The 21,947-nt window shown below is 34.5% G+C and overlaps 1 protein-coding gene across 3 annotated transcripts in view; it reads right to left on the reverse strand.

Moving 5' to 3' along the window:
* LOC149537383 (HMG1/2-like protein) overlaps positions 1-18,426 on the reverse strand; it is a 32,705-nt gene extending 14,279 nt beyond the window's left edge. The window contains exon 1 of one of the 3 annotated variants that reach the window (XM_089802881.1): positions 18,371-18,426. Coding sequence is in view for 2 of the 3 variants with exons in the window: in XM_089802880.1 (XP_089659006.1) it covers positions 18,116-18,120 (5 nt within the window). In the remaining variant the exon portion in view is untranslated. Of the gene's footprint in view, positions 1-18,115; positions 18,261-18,370 lie in introns of those variants that run through there. The other 2 variants (XM_089802880.1, XM_089802882.1) reach the window with 2 other exon arrangements.
* Positions 18,427-21,947: the final 3,521 nt, after the last annotated feature.

The raw sequence follows: 21,947 nt of genomic DNA on the forward strand, positions 1-21,947 counted from the left end.
CATCAAGGTAGTGGGGATGTTGATGAGAACTAAAAATGCTATTTTGCATTTTGCATTTTAGTATATTAGGTATGTCTCCCCTAAACCAACTTTACTAATCAAACTATATGTATTTACAAATACTTTCAAGATTTTAAAATTTAAAATTTTTAGGTTGTGTTTACTGTTTTAGAGGTGTAGTTCAATTGTAGTAATTCATATTTTTTGTTTAAATTTTTAATGTGACTTTAGAGTTGAACTTGATGCTTATTTAATATTTACTATTGTAGATACAATAATTTTTTACTTTTAGCAATTTTTACAAATGACATATTGAAGTACACCTCTCTTTTTTTCAAGTGGCAAGGTTTGCATCGTACTCATCTCTAAGAGTTGAACCATTCCCAATCTTCTAGCAACTATAGTTGTGACCTCTATTTGGGAAGAGGACCCAATAGTTGAGCGAGATCCAATAGTTGATCACCCTATCGTGAACATAGAGTCCAATCTTCCAACACATTTTTACTATATATTGTAATTAATTGATCTATTTGTAAATATAAAACAATCCAAATGTTGATAAAACATATACCAATACTTGAACACATGAAAACTTATAAATGCTATAGAAAAAATAAATATATGAATTCATTAATGAGTGAAATAAAATAACTTTTTATCTCAAATAAAATATCATAGCTATTTCATATATGTGTGTCACTCAAAACATAATATGCTCAATTAAATAAACATTGATATCTTAGTGTACAAATACTATTCCTATGTGTACAACTGTTGGGGTAGCAATGTATATGCATATAGTAAATCATATCAATAATATGTCTCATCACAAATATAAAAGGTGAATACTAATAAATGCCTTGTATTTTCTTATGAAATGTGAGACATTGTCAAAAACTTTTAGCGTTCAACTAATGGTCCCTTTGTGCTCGTTATAGATTATATTTTATATAATAATGTGTTATTTTTATAACAACAAATAAAAAAAATTGTTGAAGTATTTGTCCTTTTGTGTTATATATAAAAGTTATATATAACTAATATTTATGATTAATTGTTACATAGTATTCCTATGTGTACAACTGTTGGGGTAGCAATGTATATGCATATAGTAAATCATATCAATAATATGTCTCATCACAAATATAAAAGGTGAATACTAATAAATGCCTTGTATTTTCTTATGAAATGTGTGACATTGTCAAAAACTTTTAGCGTTCAACTAATGGTCCCTTTGTGCTCGTTATAGATTATATTTTATATAATAATGTGTTATTTTTATAACAACAAATAAAAAAAATTGTTGAAGTATTTGTCCTTTTGTGTTATATTTGGTCCATTTAAGTTGCATATATGTTACATTTCGTATAGTTATACAATATTCTATTAACAACAAATGATAATTTTAAATTCAATTATTAGATATTTTTAGAGTAAACTTTGGTCGACTGTTTAAAAAGTCATTTTTGGACACATCTCACTAGGTGCACTATTTTATCGAGGTGTGTGATGAGTCACAACTTCAAACCTTAGTTGTAGGTAGTTCAATGTCAATTTTACATTTCTATAAAAAAATGAAGATCTTACGATATCCCATGTAGCAGCTACACGTTGACAAAGTTAGCCCTCACAACTACTAATCCTCTCCCCTAAAGGAGTTGAAGATAAACAAAAAAAAAAAAGATGAAGCCATTATGTATCATGCCCTAAACTTATTTTCATTTGCCCTCTATGTCTCCATGGGGTTAACACGTCCTTATATTCAATAAGCAACATGTTTTTGTCTCTACTCTTTGCATATTTCAATGTATTTAGAAAAATCCAATTCTTACTCGAAATAATTTTTTACCTATCATTGGTTACCCCTTGACATAGCAGCCCTAGAGATGATCACACAAAAGTAATTCAAAAGTATGATACCTAAAGCAACTCATTCATGTGAATACACTCCAAAACCATAGCAAAGTCTAGCATAAGCATCCCAATGATGCCAGTCACAAAATAATAAAGCCAAAACACAAACAAAACTCATCCTACTTAGTTCTACTCAAAATATTAGACCATTATTGGGATATTTTAACCTCAATCCTCACGTCGTTCTCAAGGCATATAATTCCCACATCAGCAACAATAACATCATTTATGCCTCTTTGTTGTGGTTCTTTTGTCACTTCCATTTATGAGTCAATCATTGGGACACATCATGTGCCAACTCCATCATGATCTTCCATATGATAGAGCACTAGGTCATATGTCTACTTACATATCAGTCCCTCATGTATTTGGCACATCATCATCCTAGTCCCTATACCCATAAATTGCAACCAATGCTATAGCAATGAAACTGCTCAATATATTTGGAATCCCCCCAATGATTCCTAACATGAACCTATAATCATCACCAACACATCCCATCAAAAATCCCTTCACAAATTATATCCCATCAAAAATCCATTTCATGCATTGCAACATCAAAAACTAATCATCAATCCCACCAAACTATTAATCTATCCTCAAATGCATATCCCAATATGCTTGGGCATAATTCATTCCTACAACCCGCCTTCTCTGACTTTTTGTGGCCTGCAAATCTGGAAACCCAATGACTTCAGACACCTTGAAAACTATCCAACACCTGCTGCATTACTGGCACATCCCTCAATATTTGCCTTTTGCAAAATGTACATGAGCAATCTAATGACAAGTTTGAACGAATTTTAGGGTTTTCTCAATAATTCAACAAATTTCCATTTCTAAGATATATCCAACAAACTCTGTGACATGAGTTTGGGGCATCCAAATTGTTGACATATTATCTTTTTAAATTGAAGCATCCCTAATCCCAGCACAGTAATCCCACTAAACTAAATTTAAGACAATATCTGAAATCTAGATCAATTATATTGAGCCATGTCCAGATATTTCATCTGGACTTCATTGTCAAGCATTCACAATAGAGACTAACAGAGTAACTTATCTGTAAACCCAAAACAACCCAACAAAAACAGCAAAAAAACCTTCAGCCATCGCGAAAATAATTTAAAACCAGCATACATAAAAACATATCAACAAAATAACTATTTCCAAGATATTTAGTTTCATCTCATTCTAATGCATTTTCATTATATGAACTAAAAAATAAATCCTTGCTGACCCAAGAAAAAACTAAAATGTCGCGACTCACAACAAATCTTCAATTTTTTTAGACTCTCCAACCTACCCAATCCACAAAACAAACCTTCTTCTATCAAGAAAATAATTTAAAACCTCGTACATAAAATACGGATCAATACTGTAACTATTACTAAGATATTCAATTTCACCTCCAGCTAACGCATTTTCATTATTTGAACTAATAAATTCTTACTAGAGAGTAAACAAATATTTCATTGCACCTCATTGTCTTGCATTCCCAGAACGAACCAATATCAGAGTTCTTGGATGATACCAAAGGAAGAGTGGGAGGAGAGAATATGTTTATTTTGCAACACAGGAGTAGTGGAGAGAGAGCGACATTTTCTCATGGAATGCACAGCATACAATACATCCGCTCCACCTTGGAATATTCTAGAAGAAGGCAATTTAGGTACTCTTTTTGAGGAAACACAGCTATACAGGACAGCAAACTTACTGATCAACATTCATTGTCAAAGAGTGGACTTAAAGAAGCAGTTTCAAAAGGCAGAAAGTTCTTAAACACTATTTCTAGGGCAATGTTTTTTCTAGGTGGTCCCATATGCTGCTTTGGCCTCGCAGACATTAATAAAATCTTTCATCCATTCATTCTAACCTAAAACAATTCATACCTGAAAAATAAATAACCACTTTATGCACACAAAAGCACCATAAATTTAGACACCATTATATAAAATTCAAAACGAACATACAAATCCAGTGTCCAGATATTTTATTTCATTAACTGTTACGGATTGACAATATCTACAAACACACCATATTCTCACTCTCCCAAGACAAGGTCCAAATGTCACATAAACATGGGACTGGCATAAAACTTGGCAGCCCCAAATTAAAATAGGCAAAAATAAACTTTGAAAGTGCTTGAAATGCATTAAAAATAATAATAATGTAAACTAAGTTGCCAAATCAGGTACAAACATTTGAGTGTGATAAACCAATACAGCAAAAAAATTAATGCTTAGGTACGTTTCTCACATCCATACAAAAAAAAAAAAATCACTATATAATATATTATTCAAAATTAAATTGATATGATATAACTTATATATTAGAGCATTAATTATTAATTATTAAACTAGTTACATACATAAGATCAATATATTATATTATGTCAATGGGCCCCTGGTCTACCGGTGAAGTTGGATGGCTCACAAAGAGCCCACCAGGGATCAAGTCATGTTGAGTGCAAGGCTCTGACACCATAAGGGATTAAGTCGGGATTGTGCCCTGGGTGATTTTGAAGGCATGGATGCCCCTCAATCCTTGGCTCTAAGCCGAAGAGGTTTCAAGCATGTGTGGGCCCGTATTGGGTTCCTAAAACTATTTTGTGGTGGCCTTCGCTAGTTGGTAGCTCGCAAGCTTCATGCCTCGTAGGTCTAAACCCTCCATCAAAAAGAAAATACATTATATTATATTATGTTATAAATTTATATATGTTATTAACTACTAGCCAATATAGAGATCATAATTTTGTGGAGATTGTGCTTGGAGAGGAATTTCTAAAGCACGGTCCTCAACCAAAGACAAATTAGAACATATCTTCTATTTATCTTGCATGGTCATTGTGATTGGGTTCTAGAAAGGAGGTTTTAGGTGCATGAAGCAGTGTGAGATTGTGCTTGGAGAGAAATTTCTGAAGCATGGTCCTCAACCAAAGACAAATTAGAACATATCTTCTATTTATCTTGCATGGTCATTGTGATTGGGTTCTAGAAAGGAGGTTTTAGGTGCATGAAGCAGTGTATGAAACCACAATGGGCGGGCAGGATGCTTTCTATTATTGGAATGGTTGAACCAGGGACTAGATTGATAGCAGGGGTCAATCCATGGAGGGCAGTGATAGGAACGAGCTGCTTCAAACCCTTTTTGGTTTGGAGCACCACAACAATGAAGGAGAAGAGAAAGGCAAAGGCCCATGGAGGGTGGGAGAAATTGTTGGTATTTTTAAAATTGGCAAATGCAACACAAGGGCATTAAGAAGAGAAAAAGTCAAGGGAAAGAAGAAGAGAACTAGCACACAAAGAAGTCATCGAGGGCAAGGAGGCCAAAGATGAGGCGCCTTGACATGAGGGCAATGTGCTTATTTTGAATCAAAAAGCAAAAATGACATGATGAAGTTGCAGAGGCAATTAGATTAATAATGCTTGGGATTTGTTATTGATAGTAGTATTGCTAGCTTGGTTATTTAGGTGGATGAATATTAATATGGTTGCCCAAATTTTATGATGTATGGGCTTATCTGGTTTTCCAGCAATGTGTGTAAGATTTGAATCCCATTTTGCAATTTTGGCAACATGGTTAATCGAGTAATTGGGGCTTACAGTTTAGTATCTATAGGATGTAGCTACAAAGGTTTAGTAGTCTTCCATGGGAGAATACTAAATTGAACAATGTCAATTTTGTATAGCATGTCAATTTCTTTTTCAAATTACTAGAAGATCTCTATATCGCTGATCCAAAAAGAAAGTTAAAAAATACATTAAGTTTTAAATTTAATTAAACTACAAGATTTCAAAATAATAAATACAAAATAAATTGTTATATATACATTTATTACTTATTAATAGTTATGAGACAATTCAATCATTGGGTATGATGGGGCTAGTCTAGGTAAAACAGATAGATCAACAGTACAATAGATGAACCCTGACAAATAAGGCTAGATGAAGGTCAATTTTGATGGTGCGTCTACTAGAAACATCAAACCAATAAGGGCCAGACATGTTCTAAGAGGTTGAAATGGCAATTTAGGGTCTTTCAATTCTAAAAAGTTGGTCAAAGGAAAGAGTAATGAACCAGAGGCTCAAGCAACAATGTGCACTTCAACAATAACGAGCAAATTACAAGTGGTGAAATTTGATGGAATCAATCAAATCATCATCCCTGCAGTAAAAAATAGCATAATGCCAAATTGGATATCAAATAAGTTTTAGTGTGTATTCAAGAATTCTAGGAAACATTTGTATAATGTAAACCTGCCCATTTTTAGAGAAGGTAATGAAGTAGCAAATAGGGTATCGAGATGGACAGCAAGTTGGGATGGCTAGGACCAAGAAGGTGATTTGGGATGATATACAACACAAGTATTGGCAAGCTAATGATGGTCTCAATACAAATGGGGTTCAATGCACTTAATTTGAAAGCTAGCACAAGAGAATGAAAGGAGTACAACTCAATGGAGTATTGCAACAGTTACGATATCAAATGGGAGAATGTGAATATAACTCAACATTATGTTGGTCATGGATGATAAAATAGGAGCTAATTGTAGCAATGGAAGGAAACTTTGACCTGCTTGTTGGGGATAAGCAAATCACCTTCAAAAGGTAGGTGACAAATAAACAAGCACACGACATGTTCAAAAGGCACTACTCCATGAAGATGCAAATAGTCAAGATGATGCATGGCAACAAATATTTAAACCTAGAATACAAAGATAATAGAAAGGTTGACATAGTGTTAATGCTTTTTGCCTGAATCTTGGAGTTAGGTTCAATAGGAAGACACTGGGTAGGCAATAACAATGTATCTAGGATAAATGGCAGCATAGAATGAAAGTTCTCATAGCAACAAAAAAGTCAAGAGCAAGCTCGCAGGCTTGAGGAGACAATTGGACTCGAGCTTACTATAGATTCCACCTTTCTCTATAACCATTTATTTTGTGCAAATCAAATTTTATGACGATCAAAGTTAGCAAGCATTGGCTAGGTTACAATTTGTGAGGGACATGTTGCAAGAGCCAAAAATGATTGAAATTGTAGAGCCCTTTGATTGAGCAATAATGGCAACACCATAGACAGGCAACAAAAAAACCAAAAGAGATCAAATAAAATAACTTTACATCATTATTGTAGTATGTATGTATACTGTGACATATTTTTTGAAATGAAGAGCAGAAAAGAATAATGTAGAGTTGGAGTTCTTTTTGGCATTTTCGAAAATAAAACCTGATGAAAATCTTTATGCTTTGATATATAGGATCCACACTCATACATGTGTTTCCCAATCAAAAAATCATATGAAACAATCATTCTTATTGTAGCTTAATAAATATAAATTCAATTGTGTAATTATATTATTATATTGCAGTTCACCAAACAATGTAATGGGTAAGTTGTGGCATTATTGTTGTGCCAACATTCAAACCCATGTTGGGTTGCTATGACCATAAGTATGTGCCTTTGTTCATCTAGTGTATTCACAAGTTGTGAACCTTTGTGGAGAACATGTCAATGATTTCACAAGCTATACATGTGCTATGTCCACAATGGATTGGTGTCTTGCAAGCTATATGCCCCTATAAGACTATCATATGTGTGGGTTTCAAACGTGTCTCGACCCTCATTAAGTTGATTTGCTTGCAAACTTAGGACCTCAACTACGCTACCATTCCCACAAGCCTACGTGGTTGTGTGCTCATGCAAGGAATGAGGTTCCCTTGTTGTGACCTTACAGGTTCATATCTCCAATTTCCAAAGCAAGGCTCGAGCTATGTGTTACCAAGGTTCATGGTTGATGTTACTACAAGATTTAAAACCATGTTAGGCTATACTCTGATCATAGGTTTGTGCCTTCATTGATCCAATGTGCTCATGGGTTGTGAACCATTAAGGAGAACATGCCAATGATTTCACAAGTGATCATACATGTGCCAAGTCCTCAATGGGTTGGTGTCTCGCAAGCTATGTGCCCCTTTTAGAGTAGCTTATGCATTGATTTGAGCCCTATGCTTAGGCCCTTACTGGTTGGCTTGCTCATTCATGCTCATCTTCTCTAACATTGTTGGTACTCGCTTGAATCTTATTAGATAATAAAAAAATCAAGATCTAGTCTCATTTAAGTGAAGTAAATCAAACCTCCAATCATTTGTAGATAGAAAGTTGCATTCACCTAAGGAGATGAATCAAATGTCGATATTCAGAAATTGATTCCATAGGAATAGACATAGGTTTGGAATCCATCATTCTAAACTTCTCAAGTAATGTATTCACATATTTCTTTGCAATATAAAGATATGGTGATTACTTTGTCATACCTCTAATCATTGCTTCTAAATTTCATGTGATAATCATTGCTTCTAAATTTCATGTGATAACCAAGTCATCAACATATACATTAATGATCACAATATTCCCCTCTTGATCTTTGAGGTAGAGAATGGGATTATTTGGATGCCTATGAAACCAATTTGTAGCAGGATGTTCATCAATTTTAATATACCAAGCTCTAAGAGCTTGTTTGAGATCATATAGGGATTTGACTAGTTGTATACCTTTTCATCATTACTAGGTGCAACGTATCCCTTGTTGGGTCATATAGATCTCTTCCTTATTGTCTATGAGAAGTGCACTTTTATATCCATTTGGTATAACTTCCAACCAAAATGCAAGCAAAAGCAAAAATCTCATTCTACGGTCTTAACTTTTCATAGTGGGAGCAAATCTTTCCTCATAGTTAACCCCTTCTTTTTGGACATAACCCTTGGCTATAAGTCCAACTTTATGTTCATCCATACTACCATTTTCTTTATACTTAGTCTTCAATGTCCATTTACAAAAAATTACTTTCTTACTAGGTGGTAGATCTACAAGAGTCCAAGTGTTGTTTTTAATTAGAGAAACCCTTCTTTTTGGGCATAACCCTTGGCTACAAGTCCAACTTTAAGTTCATCCATACTACCATTTTCTTTATACTTAGTCTTGAATGTCCATTTACAACAAATTACTTTCTTACTAGGTGGTAGATCTACAAGATTCCAAGTGTTGTTTTTAATTAGAGCAATCACAGCCTCTTTCCAAGGCTTTGATCTTGTGCTTCTTGAACACTAAATGCCAATGGCTCAAAATTATCAAAAAAGTCATCAAGACTTATTTGACCTCATTGCAAGTCATGTGTCGAGTCCTTAGACCTAAAGTGGAAGAGTCTAGAACTTCCTCCAATTGTGCATCTCGAAAGGTACTAGTATTCCACTTCGGTTATGGTTTTGCGACATTGGTGGGGTTAATTGACCACTAACATTCTCATCTTTTATTCCATCCATGTTGATTATAAGAGGACTATCTAAAGCAAGCCATGATCTGGGAGAACATACATCAGCCTTCTTGTGCATCATGATAGATGATCACAAAGTGTGATGAAAAACACTGACAAAAAAAACTCCCATATTATCAAGTCCAAAAGAATTTATATTGAACCTATGGATTGCAAGAATCTCATAGATCTTATAATTCTTCCATCAAAAAATAGTAAATTACATATCCTACTAAAATAAAAAAAATTGTTGGGGTCCACAACGCAATATGCATTGGATTCATTACTATATCATAGAGGAATACATTGCATTGAATTTCCATCTAGTCTTTTTCTTTTTCTTTAGAATATGCATATAGGTAATGCATCCACACACACAAAGATGAGAGAGAGAAAAGCTCTACCCCAGTCTAAGATTCATCAAGTGATGCAATCAAGGGCTTTGGATGGTTCACAAGTCAATAGATAAATTGTTGTGTGGACAACTGCATATAGGTACTGCATCCAAACACACAAAGATGAGAGAGAAAAAAGCTCTAGCCCAGTCTAAGATTCATCAAGTGATGCCATCAAGGGCTTTGGATGGTTCACAAGTCAAAAGATAAATTGTTGTGTGGACAACTTTGGGCCAATATAAATGCTCCATTTGACAATATTTCAACATACTTTGTACCATCTCTATAATGATGTGATTTATATATTCAACAATACTATTTTGTTAAGGTGTGTATGTTGCAGCCAATTAACGTCGAACTCCATTTTCTTTAACTATGTGAAGAATTTTGTGCTAGTGTAGCCCCCTCCTTAATCTGAGCAAAGGACATGAAAGCAATGATTTGTCTTTCTCCACAAGAGTGCAAAACTCTTTGAAGTAGAAGAAAGGCCTCATCTTTGTGCTGCAAATAATATACCCTTATTTTTCAAGTGTGATCATCAATAAAAGGTTGAAACTACATGAATTCTTTTAGTAGGTATCATAAGGCCACATAGATCAATAACCACCAACTACAATGGGTGACTTGCAGGATGCCCACTAGGATAAAAAGCGTGCTCTATGTTATTTTCTAACAAGACACTTAGAACAAACAACACTTGACTTCTCCATCCTCTGACCATGTCCTTTCGACTATGTTTTAGCAACTATTGCTCAAATGACCAAATCTAAAATGTCAAAGCAAAATCATTGCCCTTAGTCACTAAGGTTTGATGATTAGCAATTGTATCAAGCCTGTACATTCAAGTGATATCAATAGCACTAGCAACAATCCTTGCATTTTTCAATTATCTTTGATAAGAGAGAAATTTTTATCCTCCTAATTTGTATCAAATTCAATTCTAAGGTTATGATCAAGAAAGTGATAAAAAAAAAAAGCAAGTTTTCTATAAGGCCTAAAACATATAAAACTCCAATAAGCCTAAAACAATGTAGATCAAACTATAAAGAGATCTCACTAATACCTTTGATATCATGAGTGGTATCGTCTGCAAGTGTGGTTGTTCCTGAGGTTCCAATGTGAGAAGACACTCGTTTTGTACAATCATGTCCTTTGTAGCACTTGAAATTGCATACCATTTAGAAGTTAATTGTGAACCATCTTTTGAAGTGTGAGTTGAAAGTGCATATTCCTCGTCTAAAGAATCTTTAGTTGCAACAACATTACTTTGCTATTTCTCTCAATCCTTTTGCTCCCATCATGGCTTGTTTGCCTTCTTTCTTAGAATCTGAAAAGATTAATAACCCAAAAAACTAGTGCAAAGAATAAATATCTAAACTATGAATGCAAATGATACAAAATCAAAATAGCATCATAGAGTTAGTCTCCAAGAGAGTAATGCAAATGCTGGAAGCAAAATAGCATTAAGAGGATGCAAAAACAAGAGATACAAATACAAGCCAGGTAGCATGCTTATATAGGCTAGGAAGAGGGAGGAGGTGGCAACACCAACCAATGAGGAGCAACCATCTATCGGACTAAAGATAGCAAAGTATCTTCCCAAGATAGCTAATTGATGCTCACATGTAGGAAGGTGACACCTCACAACCATTCAACTAATAAGACATGCTTTATTAACCTAAGCGAGATTATTAAAAGTGTAGGAAAAACCTAGCAAAATAGGAAAAATAAAAAACTACACTAATACCCCCCATAAGCGAAGCTTAGGTGGATGTAAAAATGGGTCCCGACAAGTCAAGCCTGATGAGGTACCCATGTACATAAAATTCCCCCAAAAGAGAGAGAAAAGAGACTCCCCAAAGAAAATTAGGACTCCAAGTGAGAGGAAGAGGCCCCCCCAAAAGATGAAGCATCCGCACCCCCAACAAAGCTTGCAAATTTTGTCCGGTAGATCCACTTACATCGAACAAGTTTTCTTTCCTTAGGAAAAGGGACAAGATCCCAAGTGTGGTTCCTCATCAAGGAACTATACTCTTCCTGCATAGCTATATCCCACTCAGAAATATCAGAAGCCTCATGAAAGGACTGTGGATTTGAGGTAGTAGCAATGAAGATATGCAGAGCATCCTGGAATTGTGAACGAGTCTGCTTGGTGTCTAATGGATCCCCAACCCAATCACCTGCAAACTACAAGGTCTATCTAGCCCAAAGTGGACCAAAAGATGGAGAATCTAGAGGAGAATCATCAACCTGTGAATGATGACTAGGAGAGGAAGGAGGTGAATCCTCTGAATCACTCTCTGCATCAGAAGTGGAGGTAGAAGACTGCTCAAGTGAATCTGACCCATTAGAAGATCTATCATGTATTCCAAGTGACTCCAATATCAAAGTAAAAGGCAACCCTGTGACCATGCTCTGTTGGTTAAGCTGATGCAAGTAGTGGAAGTTAAGATGGCCAAACCGCTCATGCCATAATCTGCTCACATCATTAGAGTGAGTGAGAAAAATAGTCAAAAGAGGATCAGGAACAAAGTGAGAAAACATATAGAGTCGTGACTGATGATCTACTCTCCCAACTGCAACTATAGAATCATTGTGCAACTCACATATCTCCACTGAACTAGGAGTGAACTCAACCTGCTTGCCTAAACTTGTGTGAGTGATCTAGTATACCGATAGGAGATTAGTTGACAATGAGGGTACACAAGGAACATCATGGAATGTGCCAACCCCCACATCAACAGACCCTCTCCCACACACCTCAACAGGAGTGTTATCACCCATCAAAATAGACGGCATAGTACACGGCTCCAAGGATGCAAGTTCTTCCTTAGATGAAGCCATGTGGTGTGAAGCACCCGAATCAAGAACCCAAGTGGATGGTGAGGAAGCAACTGCAAAAAGGGCCTTGCCCTTTCCTTTCCCTTTGCTGTTTTCTTTTTCTTTGTTAGACCCTTCATTAGAACTTTGTTTGATAGACTCAGGAACACTGATATTATTCTTCTCAAGAATGTATGTCAAGTGATCAAGTTGTTTCTGCAAACATTTATGTTCATCATGACCAGGTCTTTCACAATAAGCACATTTGACCTTTTCTTTCTTAGGCTTATCGCCCTTGGAAGATGGTGTATCAATAGTTGCTTTTGAAGAAATCGATATCTGATCCTTCTTCTCCTCGCTATTCTTTTGTTTCTTGTCCTTACTATTGTTGTTACTACTTTGTCCTTGTTGTTCTTTTGTGCCTTGGTTGGCAGCCAAGGCATGTGACTTCGAGGACGTAAGAGTGCCCATCTGGATTAGCTTGTCCTGTTCTCGAGTGAGATTGACAGCAAAATCATCTAAAGATGGCATGGTGAATTGAGTACCAAATGCAACCTTAGTAGCATAGAAGGTAGAGACAAACACAGAATATTCTGAACTTAGCGTAGAGAGAATACTAAGAATCAATTGTTCATCTTTCTTTTCAATTCCACATTGTTTTAACTACAACTTTAGTGATTTCAATTTGGTGAAGAAATCTTAGATTGTGTTGAAATTGCCTGGACTCAAACTAATTAATTCATTTTCCAACATATGACCCCTCATTGAATCTTGTGTGCCAAATAGTGTTTCTAGCTTTGTCCATACTTCATTTGGTGTATCCAAAGACTCAATGTGAAATAGCAAGTCAAGAGAAACAGATAAACACAATGTTCCAAATGCCTCATCACATTTGTTAAACCACTTAGGCTTGTCTTCATCTTTAGCAAGTTCAATTTCAAGTCCCATAGTTATCCTATTTAATCCAGCTTTCCTTAAGTGAATTGTCATGCGTGATTTCCACTCAAAGTAATTATATGGAGTTAGGATGGGCATATTTGTTTGCTCCATGATGAAGAAATGCTAAAAAGAAGAGAACCCAGCCATTATCAAATCTTTTCTACTCATTAGCATCTATCTTATGGTGTGATGTGGTTCCACAAACCACATCCCAAGCTTCTTCAAACTTGAGTTTTAAGTTTAGTCTTCATGCAAAATAAGTAATCCACATAAGCAACTAGGAATTTGGAAGAAGAGATTCTGAAGAATCTACTTGCTGTTTTCATAGATAGGTACTACCATGTTTATTTCTCATCACCCATATCAACAAATCAAAGTAAAATTTACAATTGTTTAGAATATAAATGCTAAGAAAATACTAACTATAGCTCATCTTAAGGCTCCTTAAGTTTAGTTTCATAATAATATTTAGCATATAAAGTTTAATAGAATTCTATGATATAAATGACTCTTAGATTTTCTCTATTATATGATTTACCAGAGAAACTTGCCTGCTTTAGAATCCACATAATCTCTCAAATAAAACAATATAGGTAGTAAAATCTACCTAGCAATGAAGAAATGTGAAGTTGAAGAAGATATTACTAAGAACAATATTCTTTGTCATCAATGATGCCATTGCTCATGGACAAACTGGTAGACTTAGTTATCAAAGATGTTGTCATTGATGTCAACACTTACAAAGAAACCAAGACTAGTGGAGAGGAAGGACCAACAAAGCACATCGATGTGCTACTATAGTCCACAGGGGTGATCAGAGAAGAGGAGTGCAAGCCCAGCAAAGGGGATGACAAAGGTGATCCACTTAGACAAAGTATGTTAAGTGAAGTTCGCATGAGCAGAAGAATGCCAAGTGGAAGGGAAAGCAGATAAACCAGTGAAATGGTTTGGCCAAGTCACCAAGGTGAGCATGGAGCAAGATACTCATGACTACCTATTCGTATAGAGGGTAGAAGTGCACTCAATGTTGCATTTAATGGTGATGAGGGAATAGATCAAGGAACAGTTGAAAGAATTCAAATTTGAATTCTTTCTAACTAGAACAGTCATTGAGGACACATGACACATGTGGCTCCTATACAAGCATGCTCCATATGACTAGGGTGGTGCACTACTGCAACAGATAGTCGAGCTAGTAGTATGGATAAGAAATCAAAGTTCAAGTTAGCAAAGTTGGAAGAATGTATGAAAGGAGGCAAGGTTGAAAGAGGAAAGGTTAGATTGTCGAGTGATTAGCTATAGAGTCAGAAAGAGTAGAGCTAAGTGGAATCTAAAGGTGTGAAGGAGTGTGACAAGAGTGAAGTCACCTTCGAAGAGTTGTAGTGCTGAGGAGAAGCTAGCAAGCCTGACCAGCACAGGGTTATCATGTGCAAAAGCAAGGAGAGCCAAGCGCACAAGTGATCAAGTCCTGAAGTTGCAAAGCCAAGAAAAGGGAGAGCATAGTTCTAGACTAGTCAAGGGAGCTAAAGAAGGATCTATTTTCAAGCTAAATGTAGTAGCTACTTGTTAGATCATTTCATGTTGATTACTAATCTTTGCAAATGTAAATCTCGTTGAGGGTGGACCCTAATAGGTTCTTTGTACAAATCCTGTAACGAGGCACATTAACTTGTGTTCTAAAGTCCTTTAACCAGGTTGCTCATAACAAGGCAAGACTTTAACAAGTCTTATCAAAATCCCTTAACTGGGTGACACCTAACAATGTCTTTATAATCTTCTAAAAGGGATAAGCTCTTGACCAAGCACACTTCAAAAGAGTGCAACCTTTGTGAGGATCGACTCACAAACCATGGTTTTTACACTAGTCGGGCTTCCACGAGATAAATACTATGTTATGTGTTGCTATTTTCATATTGTTTGTTTTTGCTTAATCTTGATTGCTTAATCCTGACTGGTTAAGTTATAACCAGCACAAACCCATAGATAAGTGTAGAATGTAATTTAGAGTAAAAAGGTGGCATAACAATAGTTGTCACACCACCATCTAGATGATGTTTCCACAAATCTACCATGAGATCTTTAAGCAAGCAAGAGCAGGCAATTGTGAAAGTGAGCTTAGAGTTGGACATTGTCACAGTAGGTCTAAGACCATCATGGCTTAAAAGAAACCATAATGGGCATGTAGATTCAAAACCTGTGCATTGCCCATGACTAAATGCCCAACACCTTACTCAAAACAATTTGGACACTAAAAGATGGGTCAAGGCATAAATGCACATAAGACTAGTTGTTACTCCACCATTTCACAACATAAAATCTTGCATCAAAATTTGTGAAAGATCTACAAATATATAGACACAATATCAGTGAACTGTATGTTTTAAACTAGCATTTAGAAGACCAACCGAGTAACAACATGATCAATCATATGTCATACTATACTAATAAATAAGCAAACTATAACAAAACAAACAAACTTTAGGAGTGTGAATGACAGAATATCTATCATTATTAGCAAACTACACAAAAATCGTAGGGAAACATTTTTTACCAGTATATGGTTGATATGTAAACAAGTTAGGATTTCTGCCACTCAGAATAGTGAATACAATTTTAAACATTGCTCACAATCATGTCAAAATTGTACATTGAAGGGAGATAAGTTGGGATTAGCAAAAAACTGAAAACATTTTATATTATAAATAAATCTAACCCTGTCCAATTCAGTATAGTTTCCAGAAAGTACCCGATTCCAATAGGCAGTCCAAATCAGCAACTTATATTTAAAGAATATCTGAGTCCATTTTGACTAGGCATTATTGGGGATTGAGATTGACTCAGTAAATAAAAAGTACAATGGAAATCAATTGCTCACAAATTTAAATAGGAAACATAAAACTGCTGAGAAAAGCTAATACATCAAATTTTTAAAATAGGAGAAAAGTCTGCTTTTATTATTTCAAACCAAATAAATAAGAAGAAATAATCTTTTTTATTTCTGGCACATCCCCAAACATATTTTTTGGTTTTTTGCTCTTTTAAATTGGAGAAAGGGTAGCCCAGGGCAGCAGCTCCCAGCAAACATGAGAAACAATTTTCCTCGTGGGATCATTTTTAATATTTTTATCAATTTCTGTCTTCAAACATCCAACCAAATATCATTTGATGACTCCATCTGAAATTCACAAGTTTTTTAAACAGGTTCATCTCCCAGGTAGCCACTGAGCTATACCTCAGCCAAATAACTTACAAGTTCTCCCAGCCTCATGTGACAACCTCCCCAAGTTTTAGAACTACAGTCCAAACTTTTAAAATTTAACACATACGAAATTCAACTAAAGCATGATGAATATGCACCATGATATTTTATTTTACTTTGTTTTCATGCACTTACAGAATGAAATAACAAGGTAGACTCTCCGAACAGTATTGAAACTCGGGAAGCATACACAAATCCAAATCCAGGTCAAACTCCACCGAGTCTGCAGACTCGGCTACCTACCCCAGCCAAGTTTGACAGCCATGATTTGCATACTCAGCTGAGTTTAAAAACCAATACTCACAAGTTTTAGCAGATTTGCAAAATTGCCATCAACATGGCCAAGTCTGAAAAAAAAGAATGTCAAAAACAAGCTTTGAAAAAACCTATAAAAAAACTATGCTCTAAACGAAAACAACATTCATACATTTCAAAACAGAGGCAACCATCTCTGACGTGTCCAAAAAAATTGAATTTTATTGAATAAAAATCTTGAACAAACTAATAAAGACAATCATAAAAACTGTATTTCACTTCATTGTAACACATTCACAATATGAACTGACAAAAAAAAAGTATGATACATTATGACAGCAACCCGGAAAACCCTGCAACCACAACGGAAAACGTGGAAAAGACTAAACTTTGAATCTAAAACATGAAGATTACTGAATGCACAATCCACCAGCCATAAATATAAAAAGAAAAGTTTGAATAAGGAAAGCAATTTTTTAAATCAAACAAATGAGATTTGAAAAGAAACATACTGCAGCAACCTGTAATATCATTTGCTTTCACTGTCATGCATTCCCAAAATGAAGACACGCAATAAATCATGCAATCTAAATGTCAAAACAGAAATAATGACGTTTTAATTTCTCTTTACCCACTATCCTAACAACACAATAAATTATCATTGACCCAAGACTCAAAATCATTTTCAGAACCACATCCTACAACAACAATACGATAACCCACGAAAGAGAGCTGAACCTGAAATGTGCAAATCATTGCCTTTATAACCCAGCACCAACGTGATTTTGAAAGTCTCAAAACTATTAGCCAGAAAAATAAAAATAAAACGGCTATGCGAAATTCAGATCAAGGATATTGCATAGCAGCTTGATAGTTCTTTTCATTTACTTGTAATACTTTCTCAAAAATAAACCAATACAGTAAATTATCAATCTAAAAATACAGCACCGATACCAGGACATGAAGAACTTTTAGCCACACAAAAAAACGTACCTAACCCCAACTTACGAATTTCAGATCAAACAAACTACCCAGCTCGCGCACATTTTAGTTTCACTTCACTGAGATGCATTCGCACTATAAACCTATACGCTAAATAATTTCTAAGCGAAAGACGGGCTGTAAATCCTAAAACAAGAAAACACAGTTTTCTTATGTAAGCTAAGAAAACGCTGTAAGGGAAAAAAATCACAAATTTTGAGGGCCAGAACTTCCATGCCTCATGAAGAAAAAATGTTGTTTTTTACATTTGCCAAAATGTTGTTTTTTACATTTGCAGACTTTGAAAATCAATTTCGGAAGAGATTATCTAATAAATCCCTTCAACACAAAACCAACTGGGCAGATAAAATACAGTTGATACTCAAAACAAAAAGGAACGTGAGCCTGAGAATATATTGCCTTACAGTAGTATTAATGTACAAACAGAACAGAAGAAAGTGGGTAACAATAGTTTTTTCTTCAATAATTTTACCTGGATGAAGAAGCTTTTGCTGATACAATGCCTGGGACAATTTACCCACTTCAGCTGAATACCCCAAAACGCTGAGAGAATGAAATAGGGTATGTGGGAAGGAGGAGAAGTGAAAAATGAAGCGATGACCAAGGTCTTCCGGTTTCCGGTAACCTATACCGGCAATCCCTGTCCTCCCAATGCAAGTGCCAATGGCCGGCCTTAAAGACTATGCCTTCACATGAATGTTAACGGGAGACGGTGTACTGGCCCTAATTTAAAAAATCTAAGGGGGCCCTCCCTCGTTGTAAAGGAATATAAGAATACAAAATAAAAATCTTGATGGGTCCTCCTAGATTAAAACGGGAAAAATAAATCATAAATATTTATCTATAAGAAGTTGGATTTCATGTCTATCTCTATCTAGTATTTATTTATTTTTTATTATTATTATCTTGAAATAGCATAGCTATCTTTAGAGAAATCTCTAGAAATTAATGATCTTATATCCTCACTTAAATAACAAATAATCATAGCGTATTGTGTTTAGTTTTGTAACAGTGCCATGATATATCTTTGAAATCAAGAATTTGTAGTTTTAAAAATTACAAATTCATCTTTTAATTGTATCTTTCAAACTAAAAAATCTTAAGGTATTAGTTATATCTAAAAATAAATTAAAATATGTTTAGCTATTATGTCTAAATCAAGTTATTACAATGGTAAGAGAGATATAGATGATTGTGATGTTTCTAAACAATATAAAATAGTTACTTCCGACAACATTTGAGGGTATGTTTGGTCTATCTTTGAAATCGAGAATTTGTAGTTTTAAAAATTATAAATTCATCTTTCAATTTTATCTTTCAAATTCATAAATCTTAAGTTGTTAGATATATCTAAACATGAAATAAAATACATTTAGCTATTATGTCTAAATCAAGTTATTACAATGGTAAGAGAGATATAGATGATTGTGTTGTTTGTAAACAATTATAAAATAGTTACTTCCAACAACATTTGAGGGTATGTTTGGTCTATATTAGTAGTTTATTATGGTGTTGGCTTATTATTGCATCTGTCAACATCATTATGGACTTTTTTTAACGTCGTACAAATATTTATGTTATTGCATATGTTATGCCTCATCAATGACATTTGTTGGCCTCATTTTATAACATATTACCCCTTGAAGTAGAACCAAATGTATGGTGAGTAGATCATCACAAAAGCTTATATGATGTAACATTGCACAAGATAACCATTTTAGGGAATGCAATGAAAGATGTTATATACTACAAATGTATCCTTCATCTCCCCAAGGTTGACATAAAGCAATTTGTACGTAGCAAAATAGGTGACCTAAAAAGTGCAAGTTGAGGACTTTAATAAGGATATTATATCCATTGTCATCAAATAAGTTGGCTCAAGATAGGCAAGAGTCTACAACACGATGGTAAATTGTGAGCCTCTTATCTAAAAGGTCATGGATTTGAATTTACTTGAGCTTAACTAGCAATAATAATTAATCATAACAACTAATAATTATTATCCTTGGCTTTGGCCTATTATCCATCAAAAAAAGAGTTGACTCAAGACATTGATCAAATCATGATTAAATTTATCTCCTTATAACACTAACTATAGTAAGCATGTAGAAGATCTCATGCCATCAAGTCAAAAGGACAATAAATGTCAACCTTAATATTTTCCTATGCACTTTATTGTATTGAAATCATTCTTGTTTCATCATATCATTAGTACATCTTGCAACTTTACAAACTTATGACATCCTTTAGAATTCAAACCTAGAATTCAAAATAAATTTCTATTGAAATATAAAAAAATGAGATGAAAAAATATCAATTGAACGAACTGATGTTACTATTCAGATATTATTGTCAAGATTCAACTGTGTAGTTTTTAAATCAAGCTCATTGACCCATGTCTCATGTGTAGTAGTCGCAAGAACCTATCTCGAGTGGGAATACATTAAAAAATTTGTGTTTACTACATACAGATGATCCTCATATAAGTAAAGCATTGGGCCTTCTTGAGAGGACACCCATTTTATGCATATTGTTTATGACATATGACATTTGCAATTGATTTCGTGCTTAAAATACAAAACTAAAAAAAAAATCTTGAAGAATTTCAAAGATTGTTGCTTGTGATGAAAGATATACTGCGAAATTAAAAGTAGAAGCATTGTGCTTCGGCCATTTATTTTTAAATGTATTTTTTCTTTTAAAATACAACTTCATTCACTTAAATTAAGAATTTGTGAATCATACATTTGATAATGATTTGTATATTGTCCACAGGAGAAAAAAAGATTTGTCTTCATTTTGATCATATTATAAGCTACATAGAAATGCCTAGTGAGGTTCAATTCCTTAGTATAGAACCTTCAAAATGTAAAATAATTGATTGTATTATTTGAAAAATAACAATGTTATGCATATGTGGATAGGTCCTACCTCGAGCTTTGCACCACAGAATAGGAATACCAAGGAGAATTTATTAGATCCTACCCCAATTCCATCTAAGAGGAATAAAAAGAGATAAGAAGAAATGGGAGAATGCAAATTATGATGAAATCCTGTAAAATTGGTGCTAAACTATCATTAAATTAAAGTTCTTCCAATTTAAGATGATGCAAATGGAAATGCCTCTCATTAGATGATGTCCTTAGAGATGTGACTTTGGATCATGTCCAAGGACACATCAGCTCTCAACTCTTAAAAAATAGAATATTTGGTCTACAAGGAAAATGAAGTATCCAATCTCATGAGCATGGTCAAAACCTCAATATTGGCTAGTATATTGGTGCAAATATCTCTATGCAAACCCTTATGTGATATACAAATGGCATCTTTCAATCCACCCATCTCCAGATCAAAAAACTAACATATGCTACCAATATCAAGAACACGAAGTTCCCGATGCTAAGGTACATTAATTGAGGCACTTTGGCAGGCCAACACTGGGGCAAATAATAAGAAAGAATTAATGATTTATGATGAAGTTTGGCTAGTCTATATGTGTCAATCTGAGAGCGTAAGCTTGTGAAAGGTGTCCGAGCAGTATGTCATCAAGGGGTGATAATTGTGAGATGAGGGATTATGAACATAGCTACAACACATGAAGCAAATCTATGAAAAACCAAAAAAAAACCAATGACAAGAACTGTCACTTCCTGGTGATAGGAACATTATAAATAGAAATAAACATTAAAAATAATGATAATAACAAATTCAACAATTCACAAATCCAATAAAAACTAATCTAGAACAAACAAACAAACAAACATCATGCATGAGAAAACAATACAATACAATAATTTGCTAAATAGAAATCTGACATGAATTTCTAAAAATATGACAAGAATCTATTAATAATCTACACATTAATACGGATAATTTCATGTATGGGTTCAAGAGCAAAAATTCGCAATATGAATTACTTCAGAAATTTGAATACAAACTTTGTAAACCATTTCACCGTCTTTCTCAATTAAAACATTAATTGGATTGAATGCGTACTCATATGAAACCATAAATACAAACCATACTAAAATGTTGAATTGTGAATTATG

This window comes from Cupressus sempervirens, chromosome 9 (assembly GCF_028749045.1).
Source record: "Cupressus sempervirens isolate cs-2001-9-10 chromosome 9, ASM2874904v1, whole genome shotgun sequence".
NCBI lineage: Eukaryota > Viridiplantae > Streptophyta > Pinopsida > Cupressales > Cupressaceae > Cupressus > Cupressus sempervirens.